Raw genomic sequence first — 19,729 nt, 5'->3', positions numbered from 1 at the left:
AACTTAGGTAATGTGGCTCCCGCCAGGCAACCAGCTCTTGCTTGTGGATCTGTTGGCTCTATTCCGTAGGCATGAGTAAAACTTATGGAAGCATCAGGCCTTTTCTGAATCGTGGGTGTGCACAAGCCTATACGAGAATTTAACTTCAGTTATAGTGGTTTGGCTTGTCACACCCTTAACAGGTTGGCTAGCAGTTTGCCAGATTTGTTTCCCAATATTTAGTATTTATTATTAAGGTTGGCCAATTGATATTCTGCCTGATATGTTTCTAAAGTTCTGCTTTTGATGCATATGATAAGAATCTTCTTCCAAATTTTGTGGGAATGGGTATGTTTGTGGATATGTTCAAGCTCATTAAGCTCCCTGTGAGCTTTGCTCGCAATGCTATATGCATTTTGCACAGGCGGGCCACTTCTACTGCAAAGTTACCTCAGTGGACAGCTTTTTTTGCATCCCACAGGGTAACTGCCTTTACTTCCCCTACTTCATTGAATGAGATGTAGTCTGTAATGCTGGTTTTTATATTTTAGATTGTTACAGGGTCTTGCAGGAGGAAATCCTGTATCTACCAAGTGCCTCCAAGCCCTTAGGGTGTAAGTCTCCTGAAGGTGAGAGTGCAAGACACTGACCCATGGTCTGAGAATTGGATTGCCCCAATGAGGTGTAGAATTGGTTGTTTATGTAGGATAAGGTGATCGAGCAGGCGTATGATCTGTGTACCGTTGAGTAATGTGAGTAATCCCACCCCTGGGGATGCTGGATTCTCCAAGCATCCACCAGTTCCAGGTCCTCTAGCAGAAGTTTGCCAGATATCAGCAGTCACTGATCCTACCCTGCTCAATTGATTTGAATCCATCTCTGGATCTTAAATTCGATTAAGGACCCCCCTGTTACAATGGATGCTAAAGACCAGGTTGTAAGGGAACTAACCGCCCCTATCAGACATTGTTCTTGTACCTGGTTAGGGCTGTATATGGAGGCTAATACCAGTGGATCGCCTCTCAGAGTTTTCTTTATAGCAACCCACCAACCCGCTTTATCTCTGAGAGTTTCTTCTACTATTAGGGTACTATGTGCAATGCCCCACACCTGCACTCTTTTTCTCCCCCCCCCCCCCCTCCCCCTTTTCCCCCTGGAGGAAAAGTATTGGCCTAGGAAATCAATGACTCACAGCCTGCCTCCAACCAGTTAGTTCACATGGTCTTTGGGGCCTCGAGCCACCAGCAAAACCCCTTGCTGACATGCACACTCAGGGACGAGTTGAGATACAGTTGTGTCCAGCAGGTCAGGCACCCAACAGAATCACAGAGTCAGGCAGGTAGACGCCTCCCCTCTCCAACTGCCATCTAAATGCAGGTCCAGGGGCCTGGGTTCAGCTCACACTTTGCTGGGCCCTCCAGAAGTCATCACGTGCCAGAATGTGGCCAAAAGATCCAAAGGGTTCCCACCTCAGGATCTCCTCCCCCAGATTCTTTCCTTCAGAGGGCGTCTCCAGTCTGGCAGAAGGGGGCAACATAGGGGATTTCCAAGGGCTGAAGGCATCTACCAACCAGTCCCTCTCCTCACCACATAGCTGAGGCACTGCTGTCTCACTGCGCACCACAGGCCGACTACTTAATTGACAGCCTTTCCTCTCTCACGGTTGCATCCTCCGTCCGGAGGCTTCCCCATCAAAATGGGGGAGCATCTTAACTGATGTGCGGGGGCTGGAGCTCACTGTCTGCTGTAGTCACAGGAAGTGCCTGCATCACCCCAGAGCCTCTGGTCATCAGCTCAGCTCTCCACTGTTTGCCAAGCTAGTGGGAGTGGGTCGCCGACATCTTGCATGATGCTCTCTCAATGGTTGACTTCTCAGCGAGCCCATCCCATCCGGTCTACGCTCTGCTGCCCCATCCTGGCTGTGTGCTGGGGGGGAATCTATCTTCATACAGACAGGATGGCCATGGATGGGTCTGCGGAGCACTAGCTAGCCTGCAGATGGGTTCGGAGCTGTAGGCATACATGTCCAACGACATCTTAGGCTTGACTAAGCCCTTTTCCCAGCCATTTATAAAAGAAAAAGTAAAAGAAAATAATATAGAAGAAAAGTAAAACAATGAAGACTGATAGGCTGCACCTTACACAGTCTGGAAAAATGTCACCGTTCCTTTAGAGAGGATACCCCACCTGTATCCCCTCATACCCTGCCAGTGTCAGGTCGGGGTTCTTTTCCTGGAATGAAGAATCTGGAGGACACTGAAGTTAAATTCCCTTGTCTTTTCACTTCGAAGGAGGAAGGGGTTGCTTAGAAATATAATGAAGGTACCCCTTCAGGGTACCTAGCATAATATGAAACTAACTATCCCTTGTCCTCCAAGGGATCTTCATTTAAAGTCATAAGCACTCAAGAGTAGCAAGCCTATCCATGTGAAAGGCAGAGAAAAGATACAAAGAATCTCATTCTCCATTAAGATTACCTCTAATAACTTATCAGCTGGACAATGTTATTCTATGAAATTTCCCTACCTTTCCCCCCACATAGTGGTCTCAGAATTCTAATGAATCAAACGCTCTCTTTTCCGGTTGAAGTTATCAAGCAAACAACTGATGCCTACCCCATATGGTAATAAAACTCATCTAAACTATACAAGTAATTATACTTCCCCGGCCCCAGGAATAACTCTGATGGAGTGAGGACTAGAGCTCAGCCTTTGACCTTTCTCAGCATTCATAATCATGACATCCCCAGCTTATGTCCAGGACTGAAGGGTGTAGAGAGACTCTCCCCAAACATTGTAAGGGAGGTGCTGACATTTGCTGTATTAGCTGACCTTCTTTATTAGTCGGAAGACTTTGAGTGGGCGATTGTCAAGTTGCCCCTACAACAATCTCTACCAGTTAACCCTTGCTGTCATTTGCCCCTCCCCCATTGAGATGGACCCCTTCTATGACCTCTGCCTTATTGTGCTGCTCTTCAGCTAGAAGAGAAACCTTTTGTGTGGGGCATAATAGGCTCTACCTCTCCATTCAGGCAGGATTTGTTTGAGTTCTCCTTACTTTAAAGATGTTTGGCAAACATTGTGGCTATACAGCCATGTCCGATTGCTTTTGTTATTAACTTTTTAACTGAGTACACAAGCACCCATTCTAGAGTTCCTGTAGAATCTGACAGCAGTTCCCAAATTGTGCTATCCCCCTGTAATTAAAATGTGTTGGGACGGTTCCCACTGTTTCCAGAGATGTTTCTGTGTCTTTATGCCTACCAGAATAAAGGTTTACTCCCCGGAATAGGTCTGTCCATTGGTACCGTTCTTGTGCTTCACATAGGCTCCTCACAGGCCTTGAGCCTTGAATCTACCTCCTCTCCCTCCTCCTGCAGTCATCTGCTAAATTGGTTTTCTTTTTGCTACCTTGATGTTTCTTTTCCCCAGCATTTAATTCATGTGTGGCCCCCACCCAATTTCCCTCTTCTTTTTTACTGATGTGGAGAACTTCAAGTAAGAATGCTTAGCTCTGACATTGAAAAATGGAACTCCATACTTTTCCAGTACATGTTGGGATCTCCTTGCAGAGTTCTTCTGAACTTACCCTCCCCAGGCCTGCTTAGTATTTCCACACGAGTTGAAGAAAGCCCTCAAGATTTTCATAGTTCCCTTTTCTTCACTGTAGATCTGGTGAACCTTTCAGAGTGAACTTGGTGGAGCCAGTTTACCTGTCCTCCAGCTCCCTGCTTCTTTTAAGTTATTATGTCTGACCATGGGTGGCAACTATGGGACGGTGCACCTACAGAATTTGTACTGCAAAATTCAAAAATGCAGAATCCCTTACAGATGGTTTGTGCTCATTAATGTGTTGTGCCGTGCTCATGCCTGCCCACACGCTATCAAGTGTGCCAAGCCAGACTGCTGAAGTGCAGAATCGATGGATTGCCGAATTGTATCATATTTCCCTATTGTATCGTTGGACTGTCAGACAGGTTGTTCAGAAGCCGTCCTGCTAGCACAAGCACTATTTCTAGCTCTAGTATGAGCAGCACAACTGACACCTTCTGACACTGGCTGAGAGCCTGAAAGCAGAAGGCTGAGCTTGCAGGCACTGAAGGAGGTGAGTTGTGATTTTGTGTAGGGCGGGGATCCGTCCCCAGTGTGATCTTAGCTTGGCTGTGCCCACAACTCAAAGCTGCTCAAAGATCAAGCTAAGCAGTGGGTGAGCAGCACTCAAATGACAGTTTCTGGACCGTGCTCCACCTCCTTCACTGCGTCCATTCTACCTGGGATCGGAGCGGGGTGCACGTGTAACAAGTCAGTATTTGGCAGGTCAATAATCAGTAGACCCCTGGTCAGGAAGTGAAAAATAAAGTGAAGGAATCGGCTAAAGTGCTGGCCATAACACCAAATACAGTATTTAAGGCTGTGGATAAAGGCTGCGGCAGCACGGATTCATGTCCAAGTGTATGCAATAAAAGGAGATAAGAAGGGAATGAGTGTGTACTAATGTATCAGATCAAGCAATAAACAAATAGAATACCAAGTGGGACTATTGGGAGATTTTCTGCATGGTATCTTCTGTACAGTACACCCGCAGATCCAGAGGTTCAAGTATTAATTGCCAACAACCATGGAGGACACAGTGGTACAGGTAGACCTGTCAGCACTGAGTAGTACGAAGGGGACCACAGAAGTGCACAGAATGCCAATATCCAGGAAAAAGCCAGTGAGAGTGTGCAAAAGGGAGACTTAAATCCAAGAACAAGCGGGCGTACTATGGCATGCGAGGACTAAGTGGTGCAGGTAAACTTCCCAAAAGATATCCAGATACTCCTTAGGTCAACTCTTTGATAAGCAATCCAGAATGAGGTTATTCAGCATCACGAGAAAAGATTGAAACTCCTGTTCCATCGTCATCCAAGTCATCCCTGGCTGTGTCTATATAAAAGTTTGTAGGGAAGCACTTTATTGTTGGTTACGTTGCAGATTTGAGCAAATCCTGAGTGCATGGGCTTTAATGTGTCTTCTCAAGAAGAAGCACCACTCCAGCAGAATGTGCCACAGCATGATGGTGCCTCTTACCTGTAGCATGGATTTGCTGACCCTACCAGGCTCTCATTTTTCCCCAACTTGGTTCCCATCCTGCACAGTCCCCTAAATCAAATAGTTGAGCCAAGAGCTGGCAGTCTGGATGGGGGTATTGTTAGGCATCTTGAATAGGGATTTTAGGGTGCAGGGGAGTTGCCTGGATCGTGGTCATGATCAGAATGGTGGTGACTCTTTCCAAAGACTGCCAGACACATTGGCGTGTCTCACATCATCAATGTTGAATGTACTTTTATTGATACAGAGAATACTTCATTGTATTTTGGGGTTGGTGCTATTAAAGAATGATGCAATGAAAAATCAAGCAGTGTTGATAAAATTCATAGCTTCTTAGTTGAAAAGCATAATTTCTGGTATGTCTGCTTTGTTGAGATCGGTGGAAGGAAACACAAAGTGTGTGGACGTAACGCAAACAAGAAAAACACAGTTTTTGTTTCCCATTAACCCATGCTGATCAAAAAAGAGTAGACCACATATTTTATAAGACAGGTTGGTCTTTTAAATCTTTAAATAACAGAGTAAAGAAAAATGGCATGAAGGGAAGGTTGCAAAAGAAAAGGAGGAAAAGAGCTAGTGTGTTACCCACCCAAAGAAGGGAGAATAATGCCTGTGGTTAGTCACAAAAAGAAAGTAACGAACACAAAATATGTGGGGAGTAAGGTGATCCCAATGGAGCAGAAGTTCCGGGGACAGAATCAGCACCCTTATCAAGGTATAGAAAAGTCAGCAGGGTAAAAGGAAAAGTGGCCCAATTCCAAGATAAGAGTGAACAATATCCTGCCCCTCCCCAATTAAGGAGCATAGAAGGAAAGGTGTTGTTGGGTCGATCAAACCAGCCTACAGTAGAGGAGGATAGGAATTTGTGCATTTCTAAGGATATTGTTAGATACGGGGGGAAAGCGCCAGAATGAGACCATGAGATATTCTAGGAATATTTAGGGTTTGTAAGGCATTAGCCTCTATTTCATCAGATGATGTAAGCTGGGAGGATTTCCTAACTAATAAGGAAGGAAAGCAAATTGGATTTGCACTCTTGTTTAGTGAAATAATTAAGGAGGAATGGGATCTGAAGGGGATTAGAGTTACCCCTAATAAGAACATAGAAATGACCTAACCCCCAGACCTCCTGAACTGTCATGTTGCCTTATCAAATGAACAAATCAGGAATGTGTGGAATGAATAACAAGGGTATTGAGTAGGTCATTATAGAGGGGAGGATAACAAGAGATTGCTGATAACAATAGATAACAGTTTATGGGAAGGTAAGCCACACAAAAGAGCAAAAATACATTGCTTTGATGAAGATGATCAGCACATGGTGAGTTTAAGTGATGTTGACTAGGGATATCACACTCTCCCACACAGCCTTAGAGTAGTGAGTTGGAATGCCCATTGCTTGAGATGATTAAGAAATAAAGGAAAATTTGTTGCAGTGTTAAAAGTAAACACAATTATATGCATCCATGAATCATGGCTGTGCTAGGGGAGTTGATGAAATTTGAGGGATTTTTAGAAATTAGTTTGAAGGCAGGAGAAAACCCTCTGTGGCACACATCGGGAAAATTGTTAACTTTAGTGTCAATAAGGATGGTGAATGATGTAAAACAAGCTCCCTCACAATGTAACTGGGTACAGATATGCAAAGTTGATCCCTACCAGAATTCGGCTTAGATAAATGATCTTATTGTAGTGAATGAGTATGTGCATGGAGGAGGAGATCATGCAAAGAGTTTGAAGTGAATTGTTTTTTGGAAGATATGCAGAATTGTATGAATGATAATTGGAATGGGTTAATGCTATTAAGTGGAGATCTCAATCCAAGAATAAACATAAAATATCCTGTATAAAGAACTACATGATGTCTTCAGTGTCATGAAAGCGATCCTTTCGATCACCAGCTACTTGAAGTTAGATTTTAAAAAATGGTTTGAGGTGATGCGAATTCTAGGATTTGTTTTTTTGAATAGGTGTTTCCCGGCAGGTGCTCAAGCAACCCAAACCTTCCAGAATAGGAATACAGAAATGCCCAATTGATAAAAAATTTGTGCCGGTATAGAACTGTTACTTAGTGTCCGAATCTGAAGCTCTTATATTTGGCAGAGTGCCCACCGGGCCCTCTAAACTTGTTTTCAGCTCAGGACCATGGGGGAAGGGACAAGGTTCCGATAAAATACATTTGTTGCCCAACAAGGCTACCTACTAGAATAGAGGACAGCGAGCTGGAATTGCTTGCAGATATTCAGGTGTAGTGGAAAGTGGAAGAACAAGAATGAAAGATTTCTGAGATAGTTAAATGGTATGATGGGCTAATTGCAGATGTTATAAAGTGTATAAAAACTGAACGCAGTGAGATCACTAAGACATCCTCAAAGGAATTGAAAGGGCAAGTTATTACAAAAGGGTGGTTTGACTCAGATCCCCAAAATCAAGAGAGTAGAGGTTGGGGACAGAAATGCTGGAAGAGCAGGTAGAGAGGGAGATGCGTAGATTATAGCAAGTGTATGTAAAAAAAACCTTGGCTGAGGTAAAAAGGGTTTATTATAACTCAAACTGGGAAGCAATTGGACAGACAATCTCCTCTATGATGATGTTAAGAAATTCAGGAAATTAGTGTTTTTTTTAGATGGACAGAGGAGATTTTAGAAGAATAAGCAAGGATAAAACATACAGAAGATACCTATGCAAATGGTTATACAGTGTCTTTACCAGGTACCTACTTAAGAGGTAGCTCTGTAAATAAGGTGAGATAGGGTCTCTCTCTCCTGGTAGATTGATAGTGATGGATAATCACCCAGCGTTAACGATAAAGGTAAATATCAGTTGGTAGTGTGGGATCCTTCACAGACTATTCAGAGCAATACCTTTGAAAATGTTAATGCCTGGAAATTGGAAGAGTGCAGTCATCAAACCTAAAATTCTAAATCATTTGGCTTTATGGGCATGGGGCAAAAATTTGTGGGAAATTTGTCCTCAGATAACTGAAGAAATGGGATGATGAGAATTCCCAGATGTGATTGAGAGATTTTTGTTTTAACAGATTTGCTATGGAATAATCTACGGAATGGGTGCCAGATCCCTTGGAGAGCAGATGGGTATCGATGAAAATGATGCAGCCAGCTACATAGAATCCTTTAAAGCTAGATATACAGGTACTCACACAGATTGAAACACCAATGACTTATTCGTGTCCAGTTTATTGTATTGAAGATTTTAACTGGGAACATATCATTCCTCTGGGCATTTGAAGTAGTAAGCAGACATTGATCCTCTGCCTCTCGTCTGTTACATACAGCTCTTTCTAATCGTGCTACCTTTCTGTTTTTTATCTTCTGCATCTTTCCATGAATTCTCCTTACCATCAGCCCTCAGATTTGTCTCCCTGTTTCTCTTTATTTTTTATGTTGTCCTTCCCATTCCTTTAGAATCTTCTTGCTCATTATCCTTCCCATTTGGTATCTTCTCTACAATTGCCCTTCTCTCTGATTATCTATCCCAGTTCCCGAGTTTATAATTTATTATCCTTTTCATTGCTGATAGTTTTCTTTCTATTCCCGCCCATTTCCTCAGCATCTTCCCTCTCGCCATCATTTCCAATACCTCTTAATCTTTTTTCTTATGATTGGCTTTCTCTTTCCTGAAGTATTTCTCGCAGGTTAATTTGCCCATTATTGTCTTTGTGAGCTCCATTACCTTTTCCCTTTATATCTCATCTGATCATTCTTCCCACCCTCTGTATTTCTCCGTGGCCACCTTTCCATTCCTGTGGTATCTTCTCTATGATCTTCCTTTCCATTTCTACAATATCAGCGCTCTTCCAGCATTAGTATTTTATCAGTATCTTCTCTATGATCATTCTTAACATTACCTCAGTATCATTTCTATTATCACCCCCGTTTCTGCAGTCTTTCTCTTTGTTGTTCCTTTTCCATTCTGTTAGTTTCTTCTCTGTGATTAATGTCCCGCAACTCACTTTTCTCTGGTTTTACATATAATTACCTCAGTGTATTTTATGTTCCTATTATCACATGATCTTCTCTGTAATCAGCCTTCCCATTCACTCTGTACTTTCTCTCCGTCCTTTCGTTGCCAGTCTACTGCCCCTTTTTTGTTCACGTTCACTCCATATATTCCCTCTGTTGGTTCCGATTACCTCTGTATCTTTTTATGATCCTTCATTCCCTGGACTCTTTGGCTTCTCTATATTTCCCATTCCCGTATGTTCTTTCTTTTTGTCCTTACCATTTCCCCCAGTCTCCTTGATCATCCATCAAAACCTTCACATTTCAGCTCAGATTCTTCTTAGCATTTTCTAAATATCTTTTAGCTGCTCATTGTTTGTTTCCACACTCTTTTTTTCAATCTACTAAGTATTTTCTCTTTGATCCTTCTGGCCGTTCTCTCAGTATCTTTGCTGTTCCATGCTGTTTTCGCATTATTGCTCCACACTCTAATTTGCTCCAAATGTAACTTGCCCAGCACTGCTATATCAGAATTTACATAATGCACAATTACTCTGTTTACCGTGTTACTTTCCACAATTATGCAATCCAGTTTCCTGATCTACATCACTATAACTAACGCATAGAGTCTATTTCAGCATCCTTTACCACATGTTATATCCTCACCTTGCCCACACTATATACCACATCACATCTTACTCAATAAACCACACCAACAATTTAACAAACACCACTGGAACTGTACACCCAGGTTGAAGACTAAACATACCTCTGAATACAGCAGAAAACTTTGTGCCATGTAGAGTAGATGATCATTCTGCAATAAAACTTACTTCATAGTTGATCATTCTGATGCCTAGTACTAACTGCATTTACTTCACTTTATGACTCTTTCAAGGCAGTGGACTGGATCTGGAAACCCTTGCAATAGCTCTTGCGTGTAGACAGATGGCACCATTGATCTCCTTGTGTCTCCATCCCCCTCATAACAAGACAACATGGAGCTGCATAAAAGTTCACCCTTGCGCATTGACTTCATGCCTGAAGATTCAGATCCACTTCTACCAGTTTTAGTTTTTTCACCCAAGTGTTAGTTTCTTTCTATGGCAGTGTGCAGGAATGTGGCCCCAAAGATGACAGGTTTCAAGCCATGACAAAGTGTTGGAAGTAGGTGTTCGTGATGGACCCGCAGGATGGTGCTGCATGATCAAGTATGACTCTACATTGTCCGGCAAGTGTTCCTTGATGCACCCGAGGGCCATCCGGGAAAGAGAGAGTACGTTACAGAACACCAGAAATGAGGTTCGTCTCGGTAAAGATTGCCCTCATCCGGACTCCAGTTCGAGCGACAAAAGCCCCTTGACGTACAGAAGCTCCTGCACAAGGGGGTGCTAATGCAGTCAGCAGTAATGGCACCCACATTCATCTTCCGAGCCTTATGCTGAACATGAAGCTAATATGTACAGGTGCCATTGGGGACTCCGCTGCCATAAGGACTCTGCTCCTTCAAGGAGGCTGTGCTACAGATTTTTTTAGGTTCAATCTGCCTCACTCATGAACTCTTTGGATCTGCCAGTTGAACTTTGGCCAACAGGCCCTTCATGGACACCGACTGACCCTAAGCAGGGCCATGACTCCAACCATATGCTGCTGGTACTGTTTTCAGGTGCACCATCTATTCTGACTATATCTTCAGCGTTACCGTTTCCACCACTGACTGCGGCCTCAGCCATTTTCAGCTAGAGCCCGCCCAATGTTCAGGTGCACGAAAATCAAAGCAAATCTGTGGGGGATGATTAAAGGTCCACTTCCAGTCTCTGTTTCGGCATTTAGTAATTAGAAGGATTAACATTATTGGATAAGATTCAGTCACCATACACGTTCTCCAACATGTTCCACATTAAAAAGATGACTAACAGGAGGTATATAATTTGCTTCTTCCTCATTTTACGAATGCTGTTCTTTTTTTGATTTGCAAAATTCCAGTGGTTTAGATGCATCTCTGGATTCCAACCTAGATTCACTTTTAGAACCTCCTACAGAGGAAAGTGTCTTGGTTGCAGTAGAGGTTCACAGGGCAGCTCAAGTATAGTAATTATTGCTACCCGCAGAATATACAGTGGGTAACCGCCTCACAGAAATCTTGGAACCTAGGATGCCAATCCTATGTCTACATTGCCTTTCAACAATGCTGGACTGACTTCGTCCTGGCTACTTGGGCAAAACAATTCCCAGCTCTGGCTATGAGTAACCCCATTGTGGGGTGTCACAGGCCCGTGCCAGGGGAGCCATGCAACACCCAACGTTGGAAAGCTTTAAAGTACCTCCATGCATGAGAAAGGTAAATCTTCCTGTAACTTTTTTTTTTATCTCTTGGACCGTTACACACACCCCCTTTGGGACATGGGATGTAAGGGGTTAACAGCTCGTAACACCTTCGCTCAGAGTACATGGAGGTCAGGATTCTGGCAAATATGTACTATGTTCTGGACTGGACACTACAGATTCTGCCCCCTGTAGTCACTATTAGAAAACATTACTGAATGGCCATGCCATTTGATGGATCTAGACTTTTGGAGATAAGGCTGAAACAGTGTTAGAAAATGTAAAGAACTAATGCCCACTTGTTGGAGTTACTTTCCCCTGCTCGCCAGCTCTGTCAGTAATATAGGAAGTTCAGAGGTTACTTGAGGGTTCTTGCATATCCTTAGTGACAAGCCACTCAACCTGTGCAGCAGCCCATCCAGACTTTCTTGGTGGCAGGGCAGGATGAGGTTCCCCCTGATGAGGCTAAGTACAGAAGCAACAGTCCTGGTCTTCCTCTTTGGCAGACTCTGCAACCAAACCTCTAGTACCCTTCCAGTGTTAGGTGGACAACATAATCTAGCTCTGCCTGCCTTACTGGTGTTCCAACACATCTGACCAATGGGCCCTTGGAATTATACAAGTTGGTTATGCACCTCCCTGCACCTCAATCTCAGTTATTGATGAACTATGCCCCAATTGTTTCAGAGGAAATGATCAGAGAAGGAGGGATCAAACTGGGACTGGAGGCAGAAAAAGGACTGGGGTATTAGTTCCTGTACTTTCTGTCCCCTAAGAAGAAAGAGGGACTAACATCAATTCTAAACCTCAGACCTAAGAAGCTGAAGTTCAAAATAATAACAATTGCTCTGGTTCTGCAGGCTTTGGACGTTGAAGACTGTATGGTGCCCCTGGACCTACAGAACCCATACTTTTATGTGCCTGTTTTGCAGTCCCACAGGCAGTAAACCTCCACTTTGTAGAAGGGTCAGTCCACTTCCAATTCTCTATGCTGCCCATCGAACACACGACAGCCCCACAGGTCTTTACAAATGTCATGTCACTGGTTTGCAGTTTTCATGTGGTGAGGTTGCAGGTGTTCCTATACCTCCACAACTAGCTGAGGAAAGCAGGATCCCCACAGCTTGTGCACCCTGGGTTACACCACAAATGAGCCCAACTCTTATCTCCAACTGATGCATAGGATTCCGTTTGTTTGAACCATTCTGTTCACAGTTGCCTCAAAAGCTCTACCTCCTGCCCCAGATGCTTTCCGACTGTCCTACTGATGTCTCAGGCAAGAGCTTCTGTTCTAACCTGAAACTGCTAGGACATCCTACGCACTGGTCATGCTTCATGCCTGTTGACATACGTGAGTCCTTCAATGCAATCTGCGACTTCAATGGGCACAGTATTGATGGATTATCTCTGGTCTGGGGAAGTAATCTGGATGAGGTGAAGATTATAGGTTTCTGGTCTCAGAGCGAGCAACACCACACACAATTATTCTTGTGCTGCAAGACATTAGGCAGTCCCTAAAGACCTTTTGGCCTCCTATAAGGGGCAGGGTGATCCAGACTCTGATGGAGAACATCACCACTATGTGCTACTGCAATAAAACATGGTGAAGTGGGATCTCTTCACTGGTGTCTAGGAGATGAGTTTTGCTGTCGTTCGGACCCTAGCCTCCTACACACATTTCTGTCTTTGTCACTGATCCCACGTGTCCTAAAAGTTGGACTTCACCATACAGCATTGATTCTGGTGGCCCCTGACTGAGTTAGGAGGGTCTGGTACTCAAAGTCTGCCTATGATCATCTGCTGAACTTCCGCAGCTTCTTCAGGAAGGGCTGCTTTCCCAGCAGAAAGGCAGCATGATTGTGGCAGGTGTGTGTGTGTGTGGGGTGGGGGGGGGGGGTGGAAACCCCTACATTTGAACACCCCAAAATTTACCTCAAGAACTCGCCCATGGAATGATGAATCTGAGATGGTGTTAAACCTCAATTTCATAAGGCAACGTGTCCCTGGGGGAAGACACCTTCCAACCCATCAAAAGTACAGTAAATCAAGTAAGGACCCACAAAATAATTGAGTGCTAGATCAGAGGGACACATTTAAATGATTTATTACAAAATGTAATAAGGTATGGTACATAGTCAGCATTTAGTGTCTGCCATGAAGGCTCTCAGCAAACAAAGAATTACAGAGTAGTGCACAATGAAAATTATTCTAAATCCTAAGTGAGCAGCAAAATCGATAGAATCCCTAGTAGCATCAAAAACAATCTGGCTTACCTCCTAAATTGAGGAGTTGTATACACTATTTTCACATATTAAATCACTAAAACTTCTAAATCATCATGGTATGATCAGAAGTGTTATATACTCCACAAATCAGAGCACAGTTTTATTAAACGTCATATTGCCTTAGCACCTAAACTCTATCCCAATACATGAATATTGATTCTGCTCATTTACGGTAATGTCACCTGGAGATGACAGGACGAAGTAGTAACACGAACAACAGCAAACCATTATGAATGAATAGGGCACAGGGAGCTAATGAAATGTCATTGAGAAAGATGCAGTATTGTGACCAAGCTAGAAAATATTCAATCAAGAACAGTAACAACAATGTCAAGGGGACAAACATGACTGCTTGACTGCTACAGAAATAACGAACAGTGAAATGTGCAGGAGGGAACGTCCATTTAAAAAAAGATGGCGACCAGGCATTAATTTGAGACCCAGCTTACAAGATTTGAGAAAATATACTTCTACGTGTCATATCAAATTTGTTTAATAAAACAGTAGCACTGTCAGTGTGCAAATGGATCGTCGAGTAAATCCACACCCTGCTAGTTAACGATGCACAAAAATATAAATGCACAAAACCTCTGACTCAGTTTAGTTCCAATACCCTCATGTAGCTTTCCCAGGTCAAGGTTACAGTAAATACTGAAGCCGCTGAAACCACAATTACCTGTTATTAGGACGGGAATGCAGGTGGCCTCTGTGAGCGGTAAGTTGGGTCTCTTTGGAGTAGCAAGGAGGTCGCCAGATAGGGGAACAAAAAGAATTCGTATTCCCGCAACAAATCCTTAAGGAGCATTTGTGTGTGTGTTGGATTCTTGGTCTGACTTGATAAGAAACAATGCCGAGAGATATGCATTGAATCTTGGACTGTCTTTACCTTTTACCTGAGAGGAATTACGTCCTTCATGGACAAGGTAGCAGAGCACCTGAAGCCACAGAGCCTTTCAGGATGCTAAAGCATTTCAGGCACCAAGAAGGGGACTCAGCCAGCGCTCTTGTAAGGGAAGAAACCTGGAGGGGCGTAGAGCCAGTAATACAAGATACAAACTTCGCTTATGCATTACAGAGAGCTAGGATGGTGGATGGTAACACACCCCATCTTCTTTGTCCATATGTCCAATGGGATAATGGGCTAGTAGATAGGGTGGGTCTTTAAAACACTGGAAGCCCAAACTGGCAAGTGCTTTTTCCCAAGTAGTTTAGAGAAAGCGTGCTCCGACTGACTCAGGCGTATTTCCGGTGGCCATGTGGGCACTGAAAAAACAGACCGTACTCCAGCCATTTTACTAGCCTTGGATATACTCTGAGACTGCCACATACTGGAAACAGTAAGCTGAATGTCAATTAATGAAGCGCAGGTTTGCTCCTAAAGCTGTGCTACAACCTCTACCAGTTACTACCTGGCCATTCCGGAGACCTGGGGTGGACATCAGAGAACTCTTAGAGCCTTGTGTCAGACAACACACCTATCTTGGTTCTAGTTGATTACGCCACCCGTTACCCTGAGTGTCTGACCTCCCGAGTCCCTATTTTTCCAGAGTTGGGCGCCTGGAGGCTATTTTGACAGATCCCTATGAATGTTTATGCACCCATCATGTCAAAATCTCTGTGTAACGCCCGCAGACAGGTAGACTGATCAAACAATTTAATAAAATCCTCAAACAAATGCTCAGGAAAGCTATAGTCTCTGACAGGAATACCTGAGATAACCTAGTATCTGTAGTATTTATACTCTATAGTGTACTGCAGTCTTCTACAGGATTTCACCCTTTGAGTTATCATTTGGACATGAACCTCGGTCAATTTTAGACATAGCACCGGAGGAATAGGTAGAACCAGAGGGGGAAAAAAAACCTTTGGCCTTATTAGAATATATATATCTGCATTAAACACTAGATTAATGGCCCTCAGTCAGTTTGCAGTGCACTATGCACAGGATGCACAAAAGACACAGGAGTTGAATTGTGACCAGGGGTACGGCTTTGGGGGCACAAAGTAAGGGACAAGTCCTTATTTCTTCAGCTAACCAATGAAAATATGATGGTAGCTAATTAGCATAAGCCATATCAAGTGATTGAAAAGGTGCACTTACCTACAGGATGGAACAGTCCGATAGAAGCAATAAATGGGGGTAGAGAAGGCAGACTTGAAGCAACTCATGAAACTGGCCGGAGAAGTCTTCTCACCATTGCCTAGTTATACTTCGCTATTTGAAAATGGAATAGACAGCCCACCACAAACCAGGATTAGAGCTAGTAGATTCTACACCTGAAGCAAAACCAGAAGCATTTTAGAAAGAAATATATCTAGGAATCCTAGAATCTTTAAGAATCGAGTGGACTTCTGCCATAGTGTTGGTTCCTGAACAGGATGGGTCAATTCACTGCTGCATTAAGTTCCGGCAAATTAATGAGGTATCCACCTTAGATGCTTACCCCATGCCACATGTGGATGATATCAAAGAACAATTGGTGAAGGCTTGTTTTAATGGTATCCTCTCTGGACCTCACTAAGGACCACTGGCAGGTTCCCTAAATAAATCAGATAGGTATACAATTGTCATTTCAACCCCTTTTGAACTCTTGCAATTTAAGGTACTGCTTTTTTGCTTATATAAGACACCTGACATGTTTCAGCACCTCACAGATCAAGTTCTTGAGCCCACTGAACATTTGTGGCAGCTTATTTAGATGGTATTGTCCTCTTTAGCCCTGACTGGAGGTTCCATTTTCGGCTCCATAAGGTCATCTTGACATCTCTTCACGAGGCAGGATAAATAGCCATCCTGGCTTAAAGTAAAGTTGAACCTGCCCAAGTCTGTTATTTGAGACACCTGATTAGTGTTGGCATGGCTAAACTACAAGTCCAGAGTGTTCAGGCTTAGTAATAATTTCCAGATCATGCACTAAAAGGGATTTTCAAAGATGGCCGGACAACTTACAACCCTTTTAAATAAAAACAACACAAATGAAGAACTATGGGTTCCAGATCCAGAAGGCTCTTTTTTAACCTTGAAAGCAGGTTTGTCTGCTGACTCAGTGGACAAACCGGCGTTTAAGGTTAAGGTGCCCCAAATTCACTGGGAATTTATTTTGCAAACGGATGCTTCAGGAACTGTGCAGTAAGCCGTTCTTTGATAAGAATTTGAGAATGGGCATCATTGAGTATTGCATATTAGTCATTGATTACCGCAGCATGAACTAGCCTAAGCCACTATTGAGAAGACGTGTCTGGCGATTCGCTAGGCGGTGGAAGCCTTCAGGTATTAGTTTTGGACTGACATTTCCATGTGAAGGACAGATGATGCACCACTACATGGCTGTCAGATTGAGGACAGCAACAAATGTGTTTTACCATGGTTCATGGCTCTCCGTCCATATCGTTTCCCAGTGACACATCAGCCAGGTAGACCATTGGGTTGGCGGATTATCTTTCGGGGCTCTATACAATCATCCTACCCGAATGACAGGGCTTTGAGGGGTAATTGAGAGGGGATCAAATGTGACTGCTTAGTCTCAATTCCCTCGTCTGACTTTCCTATGTCGCAGTTAGAGCCATTGTGGGAGCTGACGAAACCACAGTCACCTATTGTTAAGATTAGAATGCAGAGGCTCTCTGGGGCTGGTAATGTGGCTCGCTCAGGGTGGAAAGGAGGATACCAGACAGGAAAATATAAAAATGTTCATACTTCTTGGAATTAATCTTTACATTGCAGTTGTTGAGTAGGAGACCGAGTCTGCCTTGCTATGAAACCGTGTATAGTGATATGCATCAGGTCTTGGAGCTGTACTTTTTTTTTTTTTTTTTTTTACTTAAGAGGAGAACAAAACGACTACGTGGGGATAGCGGTAGTGTCTGAGAAAAGTTCTCGTAGCATGGCTCCAAAAGGTATAGAGTCTTTCAGGACGCCATAGCATTTCAGGTGCGGAAAGGGTGGTGGAACCAGCTCTGTTCTAGGGGGAGGAAACCGGAGAGACATGGAGCCAGTTCCCAAAGGATGTAAAAACCATGGGGTGGGGTTTGGAGATTAGTCAACCAATCAGCTCACGAAACAAGGACAGGGTAGAGGTAGGGATACTGTCTACATACAAGGGAGCTTCTCTCACAGTGATGGTGGACACTAACTGGGAAACAAGACTTCTACTCTGACCTCGTACTTTCTACTTTCTGAATACCTGCAGCTCACAGTGACCTCAATACTAGAAACTCTCAACACTAAAAGAGTTGTTAATTGGACTTGTTTGGTGATTAAACGTCTGTCCTGTGGACTAGGACATGAGACTGAATAGAAGTTAATTACTGTTGTGTATTGGGAAGGATAACAGACAGACCAAGGCATGTGGTCCAGATGTAAAATGCCATTTGAGTAAAGTGAGAATAAACACCTTTCTACACTCGCACAAGTCTGGGGCTTCCTGGGAAGAAACATTAAAGTGCTGCACCCAAAACTACACTATCTAGACCATCGTGCATGAAGGTTAAGAGGAACCAACAGAGGAGCTTTATTCTACTGCTTTGGGTGCTTGATGCCATTCTGGCTTCTAGCCGCCGTTCCATGAAATCAGTTTATTCAGGCTTTTAGGCAAGGTTTACTGTCTGCTACGAAGAGTACCGGGTTTAACCACTACACGCAAAATTGTCTAATATACTTTTGTTCACATTATCGTTTGCATGCAAGGATTTGCTATGGTCTCGGGAACTTATCAGCCCTTTTGGCTTTCCTGATCAGCTCCTATTATTCAAATCACCTGTGTGATGTATTTTCTAAACTGACTTCCACACACATTTCCTTATGCTCATTTCATTATGCTTCAGAGGACTTCATTTTGGTTCCAACTTTCTTTGTATACTCCTTTCACGCCTTTTTGCAGTCGTACTCTGTCACTCTTGATTTTGAGGACCGAATTTTTCATTCTCATGACTCCTGTCCATCGCGTCTGCGAGCTGCAGGCCTTGTTAGTTCAGGCTCACTTACATCCTTTCTTCCAAAATCACCAATTTTTAGAGCTTGAGGCACCACACCTGGTTGAGAACATCTGGCTTTTCGGGGGATGTCCAATCCACCCTTATGTGCATGGCCTTCAGTAGCACCCATCTCTACGGAGACAAAGCAGACTCTGTGCTCGTGCGCTTCAAGGGTTTTTGGGCTACGGCCAGATCCTTGGGCCTTGCAGCTGCCCCTCACCCACTTCAGTCTTCTTCTCGCCCCTTTCATGGCCACAGAAGGGGCATCCCATCACATCCGTTTGCCCTTGAGCCACTGTGCCACACATGCTTCCCAGCCTCTGCATGGCCCGGACTTGAGATCCACCGTCCTCGTGGATCAGGGAGCCCGCGGTCTGGGCATACAACACCCACTTCCCCTATTTCAAACACCCCCTGCGCAGTCTCCAAACCTAGTCTGGCTCTTCCCCACCAGGAGGCAGGATTCGTGATCACATGCCCCACTGGCAATCCATCACATCGGACAAGTGGGTTTTGCTGACAGTCCGAAGGGGCTACTCCCTCCCCTTCGTGATTACCCCTCCATCCATGCCAGCATCTTACAATCAGATGACAGAGGGTCACCTGGCACTTCTCAGAGAGCCATAGAGAGGGTCCGTGTGCCAGAAGTAGGTCATGGTTGTTATTTCTGCTACTTCCTGGTGCCCCAAAAGGACACAGGCTCTATCCTAGACCTTCAGTCTCTCAATCTCCTTCTTAAAAGGGAGAAGTTCAAAATTCTCACCCTGGCTGCGATTTAATCTGCCCTGGACCCAGGGGACTGGATGGTAGCATTGGACTTGCAGGATGCTTATTTTCACATCCCCATCATGACTGCCCACAGGTGTTATTTGCGGTTCACAGTAGACCACAAGCACTTTGATCTTACCAGTGCCCTGTGGGTGGTCACCAAGGTGATGACGGTGGTCACAACTCACCTGCACAGGTCAGGGGTTTCCGTTTTCCCCTACCTTGACGACTGGCTGTTGAAGGCAGGTTCATCCCAGGCTGTCCTCTCCCACCTCCAGAGTACGGCAGAACTCCTGCATTCGCTGAGGTTCACCATCAATGTACCGAAGTCATACCTAACTCCCTC

The 19,729-nt window shown here is 44.1% G+C and overlaps 1 protein-coding gene and 1 long non-coding RNA gene across 3 annotated transcripts in view; one reads left to right on the top strand and one right to left on the bottom strand.

Annotated features, from left to right (window-relative positions):
• POLQ (DNA polymerase theta) overlaps positions 1-19,729 on the top strand; it is a 367,236-nt gene that overhangs the window by 295,875 nt on the left and 51,632 nt on the right. For both annotated transcript variants that reach the window (XM_069202712.1, XM_069202711.1), the window contains exon 27: positions 8,110-8,221. In XM_069202712.1, the coding sequence (XP_069058813.1) occupies positions 8,110-8,221 (112 nt within the window). The remainder of the gene's footprint in view (positions 1-8,109; positions 8,222-19,729) is intronic.
• The window catches only part of LOC138248800 (uncharacterized), a 96,565-nt gene that overhangs the window by 53,728 nt on the left and 23,108 nt on the right, over positions 1-19,729 (bottom strand). The window lies entirely within an intron of this gene.

This window comes from Pleurodeles waltl, chromosome 8 (assembly GCF_031143425.1).
Source record: "Pleurodeles waltl isolate 20211129_DDA chromosome 8, aPleWal1.hap1.20221129, whole genome shotgun sequence".
NCBI classification, from domain to species: Eukaryota; Metazoa; Chordata; class Amphibia; order Caudata; family Salamandridae; genus Pleurodeles; species Pleurodeles waltl.
This window is presented reverse-complemented; position numbering and strand designations above follow the sequence as displayed.